The sequence below is a fragment of the Mus caroli genome, unplaced genomic scaffold (genome assembly GCF_978045245.1).
Source record: "Mus caroli unplaced genomic scaffold, Mus_caroli_1 scaffold_5, whole genome shotgun sequence".
Taxonomy (NCBI): Eukaryota; Metazoa; Chordata; class Mammalia; order Rodentia; family Muridae; genus Mus; species Mus caroli.
The window spans coordinates 5,356,240-5,372,589 of record NW_028227260.1 but is presented as its reverse complement, the minus strand read 5'-3'; the positions used below and the strand labels follow the sequence as shown (position 1 = coordinate 5,372,589).

Below are 16,350 nucleotides of genomic sequence, written 5' to 3'. Positions count from 1 at the left end.
CTATTCTTTTTGAGGCAAAATCTCTCCTAGGGGCTCCTGTGTTCTTAGGTATGCTGGAAGCCAGCAGACCCCCCAGGGATCCTCCTGTTCCTCTTCTCTAGACCTGGGGTTCAGGTATCCTCTAAGAGTCTTTGCTTGTTACTTGTGTGCTTGGATGCGAATCCAGGTCCTTGTGATTGTAAGTACTGAGCCACCTCTCCAGTCTCCTTCATACATTTTTGTAAAGCCAATCCAATGAAAAATGTCAAGAACAGACCACTGAGATCTTCTTAATCTTGTAGCAAATATAAATACCTCGTTATTGCTTCCATTCATAGGTGTAGTTGGAGATAGAACTAGACATATAAAATAAACAAAAACTCATTACATTAAAAAAACAACCCTCACATAAGTAACCTCAAGATATTTGCCTCCATGATAGTATTATATTTATTTGTTTCCATCACTATGGATCTGGTTTCATAAATATTCTCACCGAAGTTACCTAAATGCCAGAAACATAATATCAATTTTTTTCCCTTTGTGTGTGTGTTGTGTCCAGGTGATCAGTATAGTAGATTGAATGAATATAAAAAAATGTCTGTAGAGAACACATGCAGGCTTGGAGGCAAGGGGAAAAGGCCACTGGATCTTTTTTTTTTTTTTTAAGCTTTCCATCAATAAAATTTTATTCAACTTGTTATCAGATGTATAAATTAAAACAGCAAATGAGACAGGATTCTTTTCCAGTTGGCATTACAAGACAGCAGTGGCATCTTGGTATCGTGGCAGCCACACCCATCTGGCTGTCAGAATTGAAAGCACACCCCTGGAATTGCAGCTGCGGCTCATTGGATCTTACCTACACAATCATATCGGCGACCGATATATTTCAGTTCAAAACCAATGTGACATTTGCAGTAGTAGCTTCCAAATGTATTCACGCATCTTCGATTGGAAGGGCAGACTGCTTTGCTAGACGCACATTCATCGATATCTAGAATAGAGGAGTAGAAGTTGTCAGAGGTTGAGGGAAGAGTACTCTGACACATGTACCTGCACTGGTACCCACACAATGCCCAAGCACATGCTCAGTCTTCTTGCCTGGAAAACCAAGTGACTGTTGTCAAGGTCAAGTCTTCAGGAAGTATTCTAGATCTTCACCAGGCACACGCCCAGCTCTTTAGCTTACAGGTTCATATCAATTATGTCCAACTTTTCTTGGAGGTGTTAAATGGCCCTGGCTACAATGTCATTATTTGTTCCCCCTCCCCCATCTCTGACATGTATATTAGGTTGGCTTCAGTCTCACTGTGTAGCCACGGATGACCTTTGATTCCTCATCCTCCTGCCTCCATGTTCCTAGTGCTGGGATTACAGACCCTCATGCCTTGTTTATGTGGTGCTGGGGATGGAATGCCGGGCTGCATGCTTGCTAGGCATGCACCCTATCAACTGAATTGTATCCCCACTCCTTATATCTGCTCATGTATCAGGCTCCAGCTCTTTCTGGCTGAGTGTGTATCTGGCATGTGGTGGTCCCTATGCTTCATGCATGTGGTGAGTGACTATTTTCCCAAGGAACTAATTATATTATATAGCATACAATTTTTGAAAGTGCAGTCAGCCTCACTCTGAGCAACCTGAAAGAAATGAACATTTGAGATTTGCATTTTGTAAAAGTATTAAATAGCTCCTTCTAAGCTCCTGTAAGATTGACTCAAATCACCAAAAAAAAAAAAAAAAAAAAAAGTAGTTGTGGAAGCACGCACCATTGTTTAAGTTGTTAGTCGATTATAACTGTGTAACAATGAAGCTTAAATCAATTATATAGGCATGTTACATTTCTCCGGGGTGAGTGATGTCACACCGGGGGCTGACAGCTAGGCTGAGCAATTTGCTAAGACTCAGGCATTGCTCTAACCTCCAGGTATCAAGTAGGTTGGACCTTGGGTTAAGCATGCAAGTTAATGCTGGCCTATTGTTTGCATTTCACAGGCCCCCATCCTCTCCCCCACCCCATGAGTGAATGCTAGGGATCTGGGGACACATGTATATATGGTGAGTACCTCAGTGACTGAGCTATCCTGCTGCACTTTTAAAATAACAAGTAAGTATTGATTTGAACAAAGTTAATCCCAGCACACGGGAAGCAAAGTCAGGCAGATATCTGTGACTTCAAGGCTAGTCTGGCTTACAGAGAGAGTTCCAGGACAGACAGGCAGGGCTGTTACACAGAGAAACCCTGTCTTGAAAATCAAACCAAACAACAATAACAACAAAGAAAAACAAACAAACAAAAAGACAGAGTTTAATATACATGCACGTTTTAAAAAGTGCTTCCTTGGCCTATGCAGCTGAGCTTACTTTACATATAAAATTCATCAAACTATATCCATTTAGGATAAATGAACACCCAGAATCCTGACTAAAGAACATTTCTATTACATTGAAGAGCTTGTTACATCACGCTTAGATTTTAAATCAAAGAAGATGACTTTTTTTTTTTTTTTTTGTCTTCCAAGATTCTGGCCTCATTGGTTCTTCCCTATTGAGACTATTGTATTCACCCAATCTAAATGTTATATGTACTTGCTGAAATATGATTGTAAGGAATACGCAGTTACATGATTGAACATAACTCAAACTCACAAAAGTAACCAACATGCAAAAATGAGTGAAATGGTGTTTCAGCCACCAAGGGGGCTGTGCCACTCAGCCCTCAAAGGTCCCATTGCTGCCATAGGCTGCCTGCTAGACTTGTTCCTGGGTCCTACTGTGAGGATTAGGGAGTCTCACCCTGGAGCAGCACCCCGTGAGGGAACAGCAGTGGTTGGTGGAGAGGTGACCCAAAATCCTTGCCTGAGGAGGAAAGCCAAGAGGCAGCTTTCCTCGGAGTTGTAGACTGAATGTGAAATGTCCTCCATAGGCTCAGGCCTTTGAACACTTGGTCTCTGGAGGAGGAGTCTTACCAGACGAAGGGAGTGACTAGGGGCGGGACTTGAAATCTCACTTCTCTGCTTTCTGAATGTGGATGTAATGTGACCATCTGCCTTGCCTTCCACTCCTGCTGCAACCCATCCTCCACTATGGTATTCTCTACATCCTCTCAAATTATAAGTCAAATAAACCCTTCCTCCCCCAAGTTCCTTCTTGTCAAAGCAATGAGAAAAGTAACAAGTACATACAGTTGGTCTCCCAGAGGTGTCCAGAGCTCATTGAACCTGCTCACCGAACTCACTCAGTGCTGGTCCCTGCTTTTTCCCGTGATACTTCCTAAGTGCTCAACCAGTGTTTCCTGGGACCATTTACTGAACCAACACGGCTTCTGTGGACTCACAAAGTAAGATGTGCAATAACACAAGAGAAAGGATGTTAAAGCTTTAGGCCACAGCTTGTACTAAATTTACAGCTATGAATGAACAGTTTATGTGTTTAATTGGTACTGATTTAATCTGCCCGTTTTGTCTAGCCAGAAATAGCAATGAACTTATAATTTTACTTTTTTTGAGACAAGGTGTCACTATGTATTTCTGGCTGACTTAGAACTCACTATGTAGGCCAAGCTGGCCTCGAATTCACAGAAGTCCGCTTGACCCTGCCTACTGTGTGCTGGATAATTTTTATAAAGACTTTTTTTTTGAGACAGAGTCTAAGGTAATCCAGACTAGCTTTGAACTTGCTGGGGAAGACCTTTGATCTCCCTGATGACCTCTGGTCTCCCTGCTGTTATCTGCTGAGTACCATGGTGACAGGTACATTCTACCACACCTGGTTTATAAGGTGGTGGGGATTGAGCCCAAGGGTTTGCAAATGCTAGGCAAACACTAACTATGCTCTAGCTCCATTCCCTAGAGCAGGTTTTTAAAGAGAATGTGAAAAAGCATTTAAAACACTGCCTAAATGTCGTGGGAGGCAGATACTATTTTCACTAAATTAATACTGGGAACAAAAAAGTAAACACAGGTTTTCCAGGAAAATGATAGCCAGGACTTGAAACAAATCCCCGTGGCTCATAAGATTGAATGGATGGTGTAGTGTTCGTCGCATGGTGATTGAAGTCAGATATGTGGTGGCAGTACAGTAAATAAAAAGAACCTTTTGTGCCCTGTTCATTCTGGCACTTGGCAGTATAGACTACTAGAAAACTGGGTTTCCTTTCTATCCCAAAGTATTTAGAGAGCACAAATGACTGAAGATATTTCATAGACAGAGATCAATACTTTGAAGAATTTACTGTATCTAGTCAACACAAGCCTAGTGGTGAATGAAAATGGAGTTCAGTGAAGAAAGGATGGAGGGGAATGGAGGGGTAATGGGAGGGAAATGGAGGGCTAATGGGAGGGAGATGGAGGGGAATAGAGGTGACACTTTCTGTTTTACCTAGGCATACTCTTCCATTTGGGCCCAGGCGGAGGCCAGAGGATGGACACACACACCGTGGTCCCTCCTCTGTGTCTTCACAGCCGTACTGGCAGTTTATTCTGGCACACGTCCTGGAGTCTGCAAAAGCAGTCAAAGATTAACCAAGAAAGTCTCTCCCAATTTGGTGATGTGAAATGTAATGAGTCTCAGGACAGGATTCACGGTCTGAGTCTCAAATAGAAACCCACGAGGAATCTGGCAGAAGCATTGTCCTGGTGACCTCTGGGAATCATTTCACTCACTCAAGGTCTATTTTGTTGACCAACACACTGCATTTGACCATCTCTAGGAAAACATACAGCTCTGACTGAACCCCATTCTCTCTCTCTCTCTCTCTCTCTCTTAAATTGAGACATTGTCTGATGTATCTCAGCTAGGCCTTGAACTCACTATATAGCCTTGCAACTTCTGATTCTCCATTTCCAACATTCTGAGATAACAATCATGTGACACCATATCTGGTTCATGCAACACCAAGGATTGAGCCCAGGGTGTGTATAAGCTAGGTGAGCATGGAACCAACTGGCCTCATCCTCAGCCCTTCTCTCATCTTTAAATGCACTCAGATTAATATGTCATGTGGCCAGTCTCTAGAGGATGGAAAGTAATTGCTGATATAGATTATCAATGTGAGCAGTTAGTGCAAAGGAGCGCTAGAGATCTTTGCACAAATGTGGAGACTCATTGAGAGTCACTCAAGCAACAAAGCCTGGTGTTTCAGGTACCTGTAATGATGTAGCAAATCCAGGTAGGTACTCCGTTCCACAAGAACTCTTCTGGCCCCCATTTTCACCATTGTTAAAATGTGTTTCTGACAATCCAGATACTTGCCTAGCTTCCCTTGCAGCAAAGACTAGCTACATGTCTCCTGGTGGCCAAAGGGGGGAAAAACAAGTTTATGGGAGGGACTGCAGATGGAGGTCAGGTGTTAGAGCGCTTGTCTAGCATGTGTGAGGTACACTGGTTTGATCCCTAGAGCCACACTGCAGGTCTCAGTTGTATTTCTACTGTGTACTTCAGCCTAGCTGGCCTGGAAATCTCTAGGCATTCTTCTATTTCTGCCTCACATCTTCCCACAGCGTTGTTGGGATTACAAACCCTTGTGCTATGTGTTTTACGAGGGTTCTAGAGATTAGAACTCAGGTCCTCATGCTGGCACTGCAGATACTTTTTTTTTTTCCTACTGAGCCATCTCTCAGCCCTCTTAATACTTCTTATATTCCAAGATCAGTGATCAAAACCATGATTTTGGTAAATAACATTCACCCACCTCACTAAAATGCTAGTCACCCAGATGGACCAAAGACAATAAAATGGGCCAGGAAGAAAAAAAATCAACACCCAAGAAAACTTTATATGTGGAGGCACAGATAATCCCGAGAGGTAAAGAAAGAGGGTACAGGGATGGAGACCTAAGGCAAGGAAACAAACACCTACTGATGGTTATATCATTCACTTCTTTTCTCTTTAGCTATCTTCTTTGAAACTTAATCACCAAAATTAGCTAGCTTTCCACTTGAGGAACAATATCGCTTTTGGTACGGAATGAGCTCCCCTGTAATGTGTTCAGAATCATCCATTAGTGTCGATGTTTTTAAGAAGTTTGAAGTAGCTGGGCATAGTGGCGCACGCCTTTAATCCCAGCACTTGGGAGGCAGAGGCAGGTGGATTTCTGAGTTCTAGGCCAGCCTGGTCTACAAAGTGAGTTCCAGGACAGCCAGGGCTACACAGAGAAACCCTGTCTCGGGAAAAAAAAAAAAAAAAAAAAAAAAGAAGTTTGAAGTGATCACTGTAAAAAGCCTAGATAACGGTCCTTGTTGGGGAAGCACAAGACCAGGAAGTTCTGGCCAAGTTCTAGTTGGTGCTAGTCACAAGGGTGCTGCAAAGAATTCAATAAACTATTATATTGTTTCATGTGGGTTTCTCCTTAATTTATATGAATAGAATATTTGAAAAAGACCCTGCAAATATGTATGTTATCTCTTAGGTTGTTTTGCTAAGGTAAGATCTGAGTAAATGATGATTTAGGGCTAAGACATAGAGGAACTAGGGGCACTACACATTACCTTCCAAAGCCCCAGATGGACTGGGCATCTGCATGATTGCAACCTTGGGAAGCTGGCCGAAGGCAGCAGGCTTGTGCTTTCTGGGAGCTGAGGGGCAGAAGAAGATGAGATGGCAAGAGAGGAGGGGAGGGGAAGGCAGGCAGGGAAGGTGGGTTTGCCTTTAAGCTGAAATACAACACTTAAAAAGCCTCTCCTCTCAAGAAATGAATGGCTGGAGATTCCCATCCTCCCCCAGGACATGGGGTTCATTATCACAGAAGGGCTTTTCTTTTCAGGAATGTGAGTCAGAATGCATTTCCAACGAGACACACTAATCTCTGGGAGTGGGGCAAGGGGCGTGAGAAAGGTAGTGGTGGGAAGGATTGATGTCCCTGGGATGGTGTAGAAATTTATCACCTCCCTTTAATCACCATGCCTAGTTTCATGATAAAATCCTACTTGTCTCCACATATACGTAAGTAGAGATATGTAATTGATTTTCCCTAATGAGTCGCCCCCCCCCATTTATAAAGTGAGTGTCTAGAAGAAACGAATCCATAGAGACAGAAAGCAGATTTATAGCTATTGAGGGCAATAGGGAGTTGCTGTTATTGGTTAAAGTTTTTTTCCTTTTAGTATGTTTTATTTATTTTTTATATTTTTTATTTTTTTTGTTTTTCGAGACAGGGTTTCTCTGTGTAGCCCTGGCTGTCCTGGAACTCACCCTGTAGACCAGGCTGTCCTCGAACTCAGAAATCCACCTGCCTCTGCCCTGGGATTAAGGTGTGCGCCACCATGCCCAGCTAGTATGTTTTGTGTGTGTGTGTGTAGTGAGAGGGAGAGAGAGAGAGAGAGAGAGAGAGAGCACATGAGCACATGTGTGTGAGCATATGGTTACATGGGTGCCACAGCACACATGTGGGGGTCAGAGGACACCTTTCAGAAGTTGATTCTTGCTTTCTGCTGTGTTAAGCCATGGTCTCTCTTGTTGCCTGCTGTTACACTGTGTAAGCCATGGACTTCGTGCCCAGTTCCATGCATGTACCTCTCACATTGAGGTAAGAGTGCTGGAAATTACAACTGAGAGCCAGGAATTTTGTGGGTTCCAGGCATCAATCTCAGGTCATCAGGCTTGATGATGGAGGTGGTTGCTGAACAATGTGAAGGTAGCAGGTTTGCTCACTTTTAAATGGCTAAAATGGTAATATTTTTTAAAAAAGATTTATTTATTTTATGTAAGTACAATATAGCTGTCTTTAGAGACACCAGAAGAGGGTGTCAGATCTCATTATAGATGGTTGTGAGCCACCATGTTGTTGCTGGAAATTGAACTTAGGACCTTCGGAGGAGCAGTCAGTGCTCTTAACCACTGAGCCATCTTTCCAGCCCCTAAAATGGTAAATTTTACGTTATGTACATCTTAACCATAATTTTAAAAAGTGCCCAAAGATGTTTAGCTTACGGTTATGTAAAAGACTTTTTTTGAGGCAGAGTCTCATGTATCCCCATGTTGATTTCCAGTTTGACTTTGAAATAACTTATCCTCCTGCCTCCACCTCCTGAATGCTGGCATTACAGGCATGTATTATTGTGCCATGTTTACATGATTCTGGGCCTCAAACCCAGAGATTTTTTCTTCATGCTAGGCAAGCACTCTACCAACTGAGACACATCCTCAACCCTATATGTTGGGAATTGGTTCTGATGCTTTGTCTTAATTTGGCTTTCAAAAGCCAAGCTTCCAGAAACTGAGAGTCCCTGTCCTCGGTTGGCTTTGAATGGTAATAAAGAATTGCACTACAGCCAATGGCTGGGCAGGAAGACAGAGGCAGGACTTTTGGATTGAGCTGGCAAGGGACTGAGGGGAAGAGAGACAGGAGGATCACCATGACCAGGGGTGGGTGTGGGTGGTTTTTTTTTTTTTTTTGAGAAAGGGTTTCACTGTGGAGTCCTGTCCTAGAACTCACTATGTAGATGAGACTGGCCTCAAACTCACAGAGATCCATTTGCTTCTACCTCCTGAATGCTAGGATTAAAGACTTGCTTCACCACACTAGGATAACACAAGATATATTTTTAAATTTTATTTTTACTCTTTATATTGTTTGGTTTTGTTTGTTTATTTATTATTATTTTTTTAAGAGACAGGTTTCTTTTTGAATCGCTGGTTGTCCTGGAACTGGCTCTGTAGACCAGGCTGGCCTTGAATTCGCAGAGATCCTCCTGCCTCTGCTTCCCGAGTGCTGGGGTGAAAGCCATGTACCACCACTCAGCTTGATATGTTTTTAAAAGTTACCCAAGCAAGTCTTTCCCCAGGCATCAAATACCAAAACGCAAGCCTTCAGCATTGAGTGGCTGCTGAAACTTACTTGAACATGTAGCATCTGGTAGAAGCATGTGGCCGCTGAGGCAAAAGCATTTGTAGCTACCATGTGTATTCACACATCTGTGCTGGCATGGCCGGGGTTTGACTCCACACTCATTCACATCTTCAGGGCCAGGCAGAAAAGAGAGAAATGTTAATGGAGTCAGAAAATACCCATGTGGGAGAGGCTAGATGCCATTTTGGGGAAGGGCATAGAGTCACCTGTGCTGAACCACTTGGAGAGATTGGTGAGGATGTGGAGCAAATAGGAGTATTGGAGGGAATGGATGTTCCTACAGGTACTTTGCACACACGCACACACACACACACACACACACACACACACACGCTAAAGGGATCATAATAATACATGTATTAGTTGGAGTGATTCAAACACATCCCAGCAGGATGGGTATGTGGTGAGTATGTTGTACAGCAGTTAAATAGAAGAAACTATACTTATAGGCAACAAAGGATGATTCTAACAAACAGATATTAAGTAGAATAAGATGGATATATCCATTGCACACATACTGCAATAGATGAAGTAAAGTCAAGATAAGCTTTTCTCTCCTATCTATCTATCTATCTATCTATCTATCTATCTATCTATCTATCCATTCTCACATTGTAGCTCAGGCTGGCTTTGAACTTAAGGCAGCCCTTATGCTTTATCCTCTGCAGTGCTAAGGATCACAGGCATATGCCACCCACCATCCATGGCTATGCTTTTCTTGTTGAGGAAAGAAATGCTTAAATAGGTGGGAGGCGGGGACTGTTGAGATTCTGCTTTTTTTGATCTGGGCTCCAATTATAAAAGTGCTGTGGCAATTCATCAAGTTGTATAATTTTATTAAAATATTTCATTCTTACTATTAGTGTGTGTGTGTGTGTGTGTGATATGTGTAAAAGTATAGGTGTCATAGTGTGTGTGGAGGTCAGAGAATAACTTTAAAGTGTTCTTTCAATGTGAGTCCCAGGGTTTAAACTCAAGCTGATAGGCTTGTGCAGCAAGTATGTTTGCCTGCTGAGCCAACTCACTGACCTAAGTTATACATTTTTAATATACATATATTTATATATGCTGCTACTTTAATGAAGAGTCAGAAACATACAATTTGAGTATTTCTGCCTTTACTACTTCCCAAGCAGCTCATGACAGCAGCATTGTTGTGATTTGGGGTGGCTCCAGGTCGAAGCCCATCCTCTTAGCTAATAACCATTCTATAAAGAACCTCGATAGGCACTTGGTTGCAGCATACTTAATTGCATGTGCAGGTGTTCATGGTGTGATTACAAGGCTATGTGTACTGATCAACCCTAAATGAATAAGCGGCAAAACAGAAATGTGTAAGGCATAAAAACCTAGGGTGAAAAGTTCTCAGTGCCATGGTTGTGGTTAATTGGCATGTTCAAGGGTATCTTTCCTTCCTTCCTTCCTTCCTTCCTTCCTTCCTTCCTTCCTTCCTTCCTTCCTTCCTTTCTTTCTTTCTTTCTTTCTTTCTTTCTTTCTTTCTTTCTTTCTTTCTTTCTTTCTTTCTTTCTTTCTGTGATTTGTTGTATATTTTGGCAAAAAATAACACATTAAGAATAAATAATGTTTCTTTTAAAACAAGAAAATGATAAAGTAGGTGGGCTACAGGATATGGATCAGTTGGACGTGTGCTCACCATGCAGAAAGTCATGAGTTCAATACCCAGTGCCTCAAAAGCAGGCATGGTGGTGCAAGACTGTAATATTAGCACTCAGGAGGTGGATGCAGGGGGAATCAGGAGGTAGATACAAGGGTGAATAAGGAATTAAAGGTCGCCCTTAGCCTGAGATAAATGAAACCCTGTGTCAAAAAGGAGAAAAGATGCAGGAGAAAAAAATTGTTAAAAGATATTGTGATAAAAGGATGTGACTTGTCTTTGGAAATATGATTGAGGACGACATGGATTAAGTCCCGCAGGAAAGACATAGAAAGGAGAAAGGTACCCAGTTCCACGGAAGAGAAGCCATTCTGAACAGCAGTGGCAGAGTGTGTCCTTGAAAGGTGAAACAGTAGCTGTTCCTGCCTTTGGAAGGTTCGGTGTATATGCAGACTGTTTTTAACACCTGACATTTCCTTCTCTGTTGCCTGTTCCCTCAACCCTATCATCTCCCTCACACACTTCAACCACCTTATTTTTTTTAAACATGTGCTAATTTTATTATATTTTGCAGGTGTGTGTGTGTGTGTACATCTGTGTGCACATGAGGGCAAGTGTGCCTCTCATATACCATCTCACTGGCTCCAATCCCTATGCTCTTTTAAGGTGGGGACTGAAATATGGTGACTGGACATAATGGAAAACCCAGGGTACTCCATCCCTTGGCTTTAAGCCAGAGGTGACTCACTCATGTCTTAAGAGGATTTTTGGGAAACACATTAGCTCAGGCCCATTGCCACGAATCGTCTTTGATCAGGCTGCCATGGGGCAGGCAGGCTGCGGGGGGTGTTGGGTGGAGAGAGACAACCTCCAAACTTGAGCCAACTGGACCATTCTCTTAATGTTAATATTTTACTGGCATTTGATAACTAGGTCCCCTAGTCAGAAGGGCTCCAGAAAGGATCTGAGGAAAAAGAAGCACCTGGCCTGAAAGTTCTACCAAGACATCTCACTGATGAACCTGTGGTTCTCAGTGTTTGCTTGGTGTGCATGTTTGTGTGGGCTTGTGCACATGAGTATGAATAAGGAGGTCAGGTGTCTTTCCCAGGTTGCTGGAGACAGGAAGAGGGGGCCCAGCTATTAGGCTAGGCTTGGTAGCCAGTGAGTTCCACATCACCATTCTTTATTACCATGCCCAGCTAGTTTAATATATGGGTACTAGGATTGAACCTTTTAACTGCTGAGCCATCACTATGTCTCCCTGGAAATGTCTCACGAGAGAAGGTAAATGTGATTGGCTGATGGTGCTCAACTTTATTGTAAGGCTAGGGGCACTTTCTTAATTTGTGTGGCTTTCTTCATGCAGGGGTTGCTCAACCTCTCTTGACATTTGAGTCCATATCTTTCCTCTATATAGGGGCTGGCCTGGATTGTGGAGTATTTAGGAGAAGGGATGGTATTTGTTCAATAGATACCAGTAGCAACCCTCCCCTAACTGTGACAACTCAAAATGTGTCTAGACATTGCCAGACACCCCAGAATGACAAAATCACCCTAGTTGAAACATCTAGTCTACAGCCAAGACCAAGGTGGCCTCTTTTCCTCCCAAAGTATTTTAGTTTGTTTGTATGTTAGTTTGTTTGTTTGTTAGTTTTGAGACAGGATTTCTTGTATCTCAGGAACCTGCTATGTAGCCAAGAATGAATCTTAAATCCTACTGCTCCTACTGTTCAAGGACTAGGTTTGCAGGAATTTGACAACATGTTCTGTTTATTTCATATTAGGGATCGAATCCAGGGTATTGTGCATGCTAGGCAAATACTTTATTAACTGATATCCAGCTTCAGCATTCGAGGTATTTTTTGTTTACTATACTTTTCACAGTCTTTCAGTATCAATGTCTATTGCCATTTGGATCAAGCTATTTTTGTTGGTATAGGGCACTTTGGGGTATTGTAAAGTGTTGTAATGGTTTAAATAGGAATGGCCTCCATAGGCTCATGTATTTGAATGCTTGGTCATTAGGAAGTGGCACTACTAGGAGGTGTGCCTTTGTTGGAGTAGTTGTGGCCTTCTTGGAGAAAATGTGTCACTTGGGATGGGCTTTGGGGTTTTCAAATGCTCAAGCCTGGTCCAGTGACTCTTTTTCTTCCTGTTCCCTGCTAATCTGAATGTAGAACTCTCAGGTACCTCACCAGTACCATGCCTGCCTGGATGCTGCCATGTTTCCCACCTTGAAGATAATGGACTAAACCTCTGAACTATAAGCCATCACCACTTAAATGTTTTCCTTTATAAAAGTTTCTGTGATCACGGTGTTTCTTCACTGCAATAGAAACCCTAAGGTAGGTATTTAGCCAGTAGATGCCAGCATCACATCTTTCAAATGTCTTTCAAAAGTGCCAGATGACCCGGGGGATGGGTCCCAAGTTTGGGAACTAAAAATAAAAGATTCCTAGTTAAGTTTGAATTTTAGAAATGAAACTAGTATGTTTTAGCATGTACACATCCCATACTGTATTACTATATAAATAGACAATATAGTTATCATTTATCTGAAAGGTAAATCAAATAGACATTATACATTAGCTAACAACTCTTTCTCTCTCTGGAAGACAAAGAGTTTTTGTTCGAGACAGTCTCAGATAGCCTAGGCTGTTCTTTAGCAAATAATAGAGGCAGATCTCAAATCTTGATCTTCCTGCCTCTACCTCTCATGTGCTGGGATTATAGTCATGTGCCACCATCTCTGGCCAATGTTAAAGATATTAAATAAATCCTTAATTGTCATCAGATAACTAGCCTAAGACAAATACCATAAATTTTCCTTTGAAGTATATCATATACATTGGGTGGTGTAGCCCATACATATAATCTAAACACTCAGAAGGTGGTGTCAGGAGGATCAGAATTTCAAGGTCCATCTTGGGCTACATTGCAAACTGGGACATATGAGATTGTCTCAAAGCAAAACAGACCAGTGTGGTGTTACACACATTGAATCCCATCACCCAGGAGGCAGAAGCAGGCATATCTGCTTCTGTGTGTGAATATCTGTGAGTTCAAGGCCATCCTGTTTTACAGAGTGACAACTAGGACAGCTAGAGCTACATAGTAAGACCCTATCTCAGAAACAAAGTCAAAACTTCTCAGAAATGTATATGTTGGGTAAAAAGACACATTATTCATCGATTCCAAGATTTAGATATTTATCTAAGCCCAAATCACTCTAGAAGAACTGGCTGTTGAGCAGATATGAGAAGAATGTTTGATTTAGCATTGTTTGCAGAGTCGAGGGAGTGGAAACAATGGACATGGTAATGGTAGGAAAGCATAAGTTTCATAAAAGATAAATATCTTCACACTAAGGACTGAGATGTGGCCTTAAGGAGTGTGAGCTCTGTGCATACTGACAGGTAAGGATATCCATGAGAAATACTGATACTTGTAGGGTCATTGAAAAGGGCTCTGAAGATCTAGAGCAGTGCTTCTCAACCTTCCTAATGCTGTGACCCTTAATCTAGTTCCTCATGTTGTGGTGACCTCCAACTATAACATTTTGTTTTTACTTGGTATCTGTAATTTTGCTACTGTTTTGAATCATTATGCAAATATCTGATATACAGGTATCCAGTGTGTGATCCCATATGAATGGATCATTTGACATCCTAAATGGGTCTCTGCTCCACTCACTGATCTACAGCAAACTGTTAACTATGGTTCTAATAAAGGTTAAGGGTGGAGTCTCTCCTTGAGGTCCTTCCCCCCAGTTGAGACTGGGTTTCCTGTATCCTAGGCTGTTTTAAAAATTGGCATGTAGCCCCGATGACCTTGAACTTTTTTTGATCCTCCTGTCTCCACTTTTCAAGTGCTAGGGTTACAGGTGTGTGTTATCATGCCTGATTTATAGAATGCTGGGAATTGAACCCACGGCTTTGCTCATGCTGGAGAAACACTCTACCAAGTGAGTTACATCACTAGTCCATCCTTTTTTACTTTTAAATTCTCATTCATTGCTGTTCTTTTTTTTTAAATAAAGGATGTGTATTATTTAGATAATCTCAAAAACAATAGTTATTTTAAGTGAGTATCCTTATTGTGTAATTTAAAAACAAAAACAAAAACAAAAAAACCCAGAAGTTTTACATGTATCAAGTACAGATTGGTCAAAAACTCTCATCTTGAAACCTTGTTCAAGATTTGACAATCAACATCTAAGAAACCTCCAGTGCTGTTGTTCCTCCCTGACCTCATTGAAGTGGAGTCATCCCAGGGTCCTGGTGGTGTACTGACCTTGACTGCAGGTCTTCCCGGTGTATCCTGGAAAGCATCTACATTTATTCGGTCCCACACACTCACCGAACTTGCACCCGGGCTCACACATAGCTGTGAAAGGGAAAGAGATCCTGATGATATAGTTGGCACACTGACAGGCTGCACAGGCGGATTGTCCTTCAATGTGGCAGAGAACTCTTTGGAGATGGACTGAGAATAGATATCCTCTTTACTCTGGGTTCATCTTTTCCAACACTGGGAAGGGATTGCCTTGTGAACAAAACCAGCCCTCATACCCACAAAGCAATGAATATCAGTGCATTGGACTTATTTACTTAGCACGGCCATGCCTCCAATGTCATAAAGCCCCTCGGACCACACAACCTATCACTTCTGCATGTCAACCCAAAACATTACTAAAGAAGAGCATTCAAGCGGAAGACATCAGAGTAACATGGGCAAATTCTAAGGTCCCTCCATTTCTTTCTGACACTTGTTTCTTCTTATCTCTTATTTCCTTTTTGGTATGTATATGTGTGTGTTCACATGTGTGTGGGTATGAATACACATGTACTTTAATGTGAAAGCCAGGGAACAACCTTTTGTGTCATTCTTCAGATGGTATCTATTTGTTTAAAAAATGTATTTATTTGTATTCAGGGGCAGGGGATGCATGTGCCATGACATTCATGTGGAGGTCCAAAGACAACTTGCAGCAGATGGTGTTCTCTTCTTCTACAATGTGGGTCCTGGGGAGCAAACTCAGGTCATCGGACTTGACTGCAAGGGCCTTTACCCAATGAGTCATCTTTCTGTCCTTCTCCCCCAATCTTGTTTTCTGAGACAGAGTCTCTCACTGGCCTTTAAGGATAGCAGGTTGACTCTGCCTCTCCAGGGCCAGGATTACAAACATGCTCAAGCACACCTGGATTGCTCGCTTGCTTATCTATCTATCTATCTATCTATCTATCTATCTATCTATCTATCTATTTATATGGATTCTGTGGATCAAATTTAGCTCCTCATGCCTATGTGGGAAGCACTTTACTAACAGAGCTACCACCCCACGTACTAATTTTCTTTGGAATCATCAAGGTCCTTTTAGTGTTGTTTGCTACCATTAAATTTGAAGAGCTCGCTCTGATGGGCACTCAAACCTTGCTGCTGATGGTGATCACAGAAACATACCATAGATGGGGTTTGTTCTTCTGTTATTGACTTTTGTATCCTGAGGCATGGCATGAAGTAGGCATTCAATAAATCTTCAGTGGATTCAAAGGATAGGTTAAAGCAAGGGAGCTAGCATGTTGAGCCAGAATTGGGGATGAGGGAAAAAAATGATGGAAGATCATGGCAGGTTTGATGCAGACTCACCGGAAGGGAATGAACAAAATGACTGAGACAACTCCTGTCTATTACAATGTTTTCTAGGTCGTCAGATAATCACTCAAAATTCATTTTTTTCTCCTGCCATGTTGTATATAGTGTTGTGAATATGCCACCAATGAGAAAATAGATGCATCACATGCACATATACGCCACACACAAATACTTGCTATGTGTGCAAATATATTGTGGTGCTAGGTATTGGGCCCAGGAACCTTGTGCACGTTAGTCAAATGGTCTAGCA

The 16,350-nt window shown here is 42.0% G+C and overlaps 1 protein-coding gene across 4 annotated transcripts in view; it reads right to left on the bottom strand.

The window, feature by feature from the left end:
• Egfl6 (EGF like domain multiple 6) overlaps positions 1 to 16,350 on the bottom strand; it is a 60,608-nt gene that overhangs the window by 24,177 nt on the left and 20,081 nt on the right. For 3 of the 4 annotated variants that reach the window (XM_085837907.1, XM_021153527.3, XM_021153528.3), the window contains 4 exons: positions 14,739 to 14,831; positions 8,819 to 8,938; positions 4,363 to 4,482; positions 842 to 976 (listed from right to left, as the gene is read on the bottom strand). In XM_085837907.1, the coding sequence (XP_085694033.1) occupies positions 842 to 976; positions 4,363 to 4,482; positions 8,819 to 8,938; positions 14,739 to 14,831 (468 nt within the window). The remainder of the gene's footprint in view (positions 1 to 841; positions 977 to 4,362; positions 4,483 to 8,818; positions 8,939 to 14,738; positions 14,832 to 16,350) is intronic. The other variant, XM_029472967.2, reaches the window with a different exon arrangement.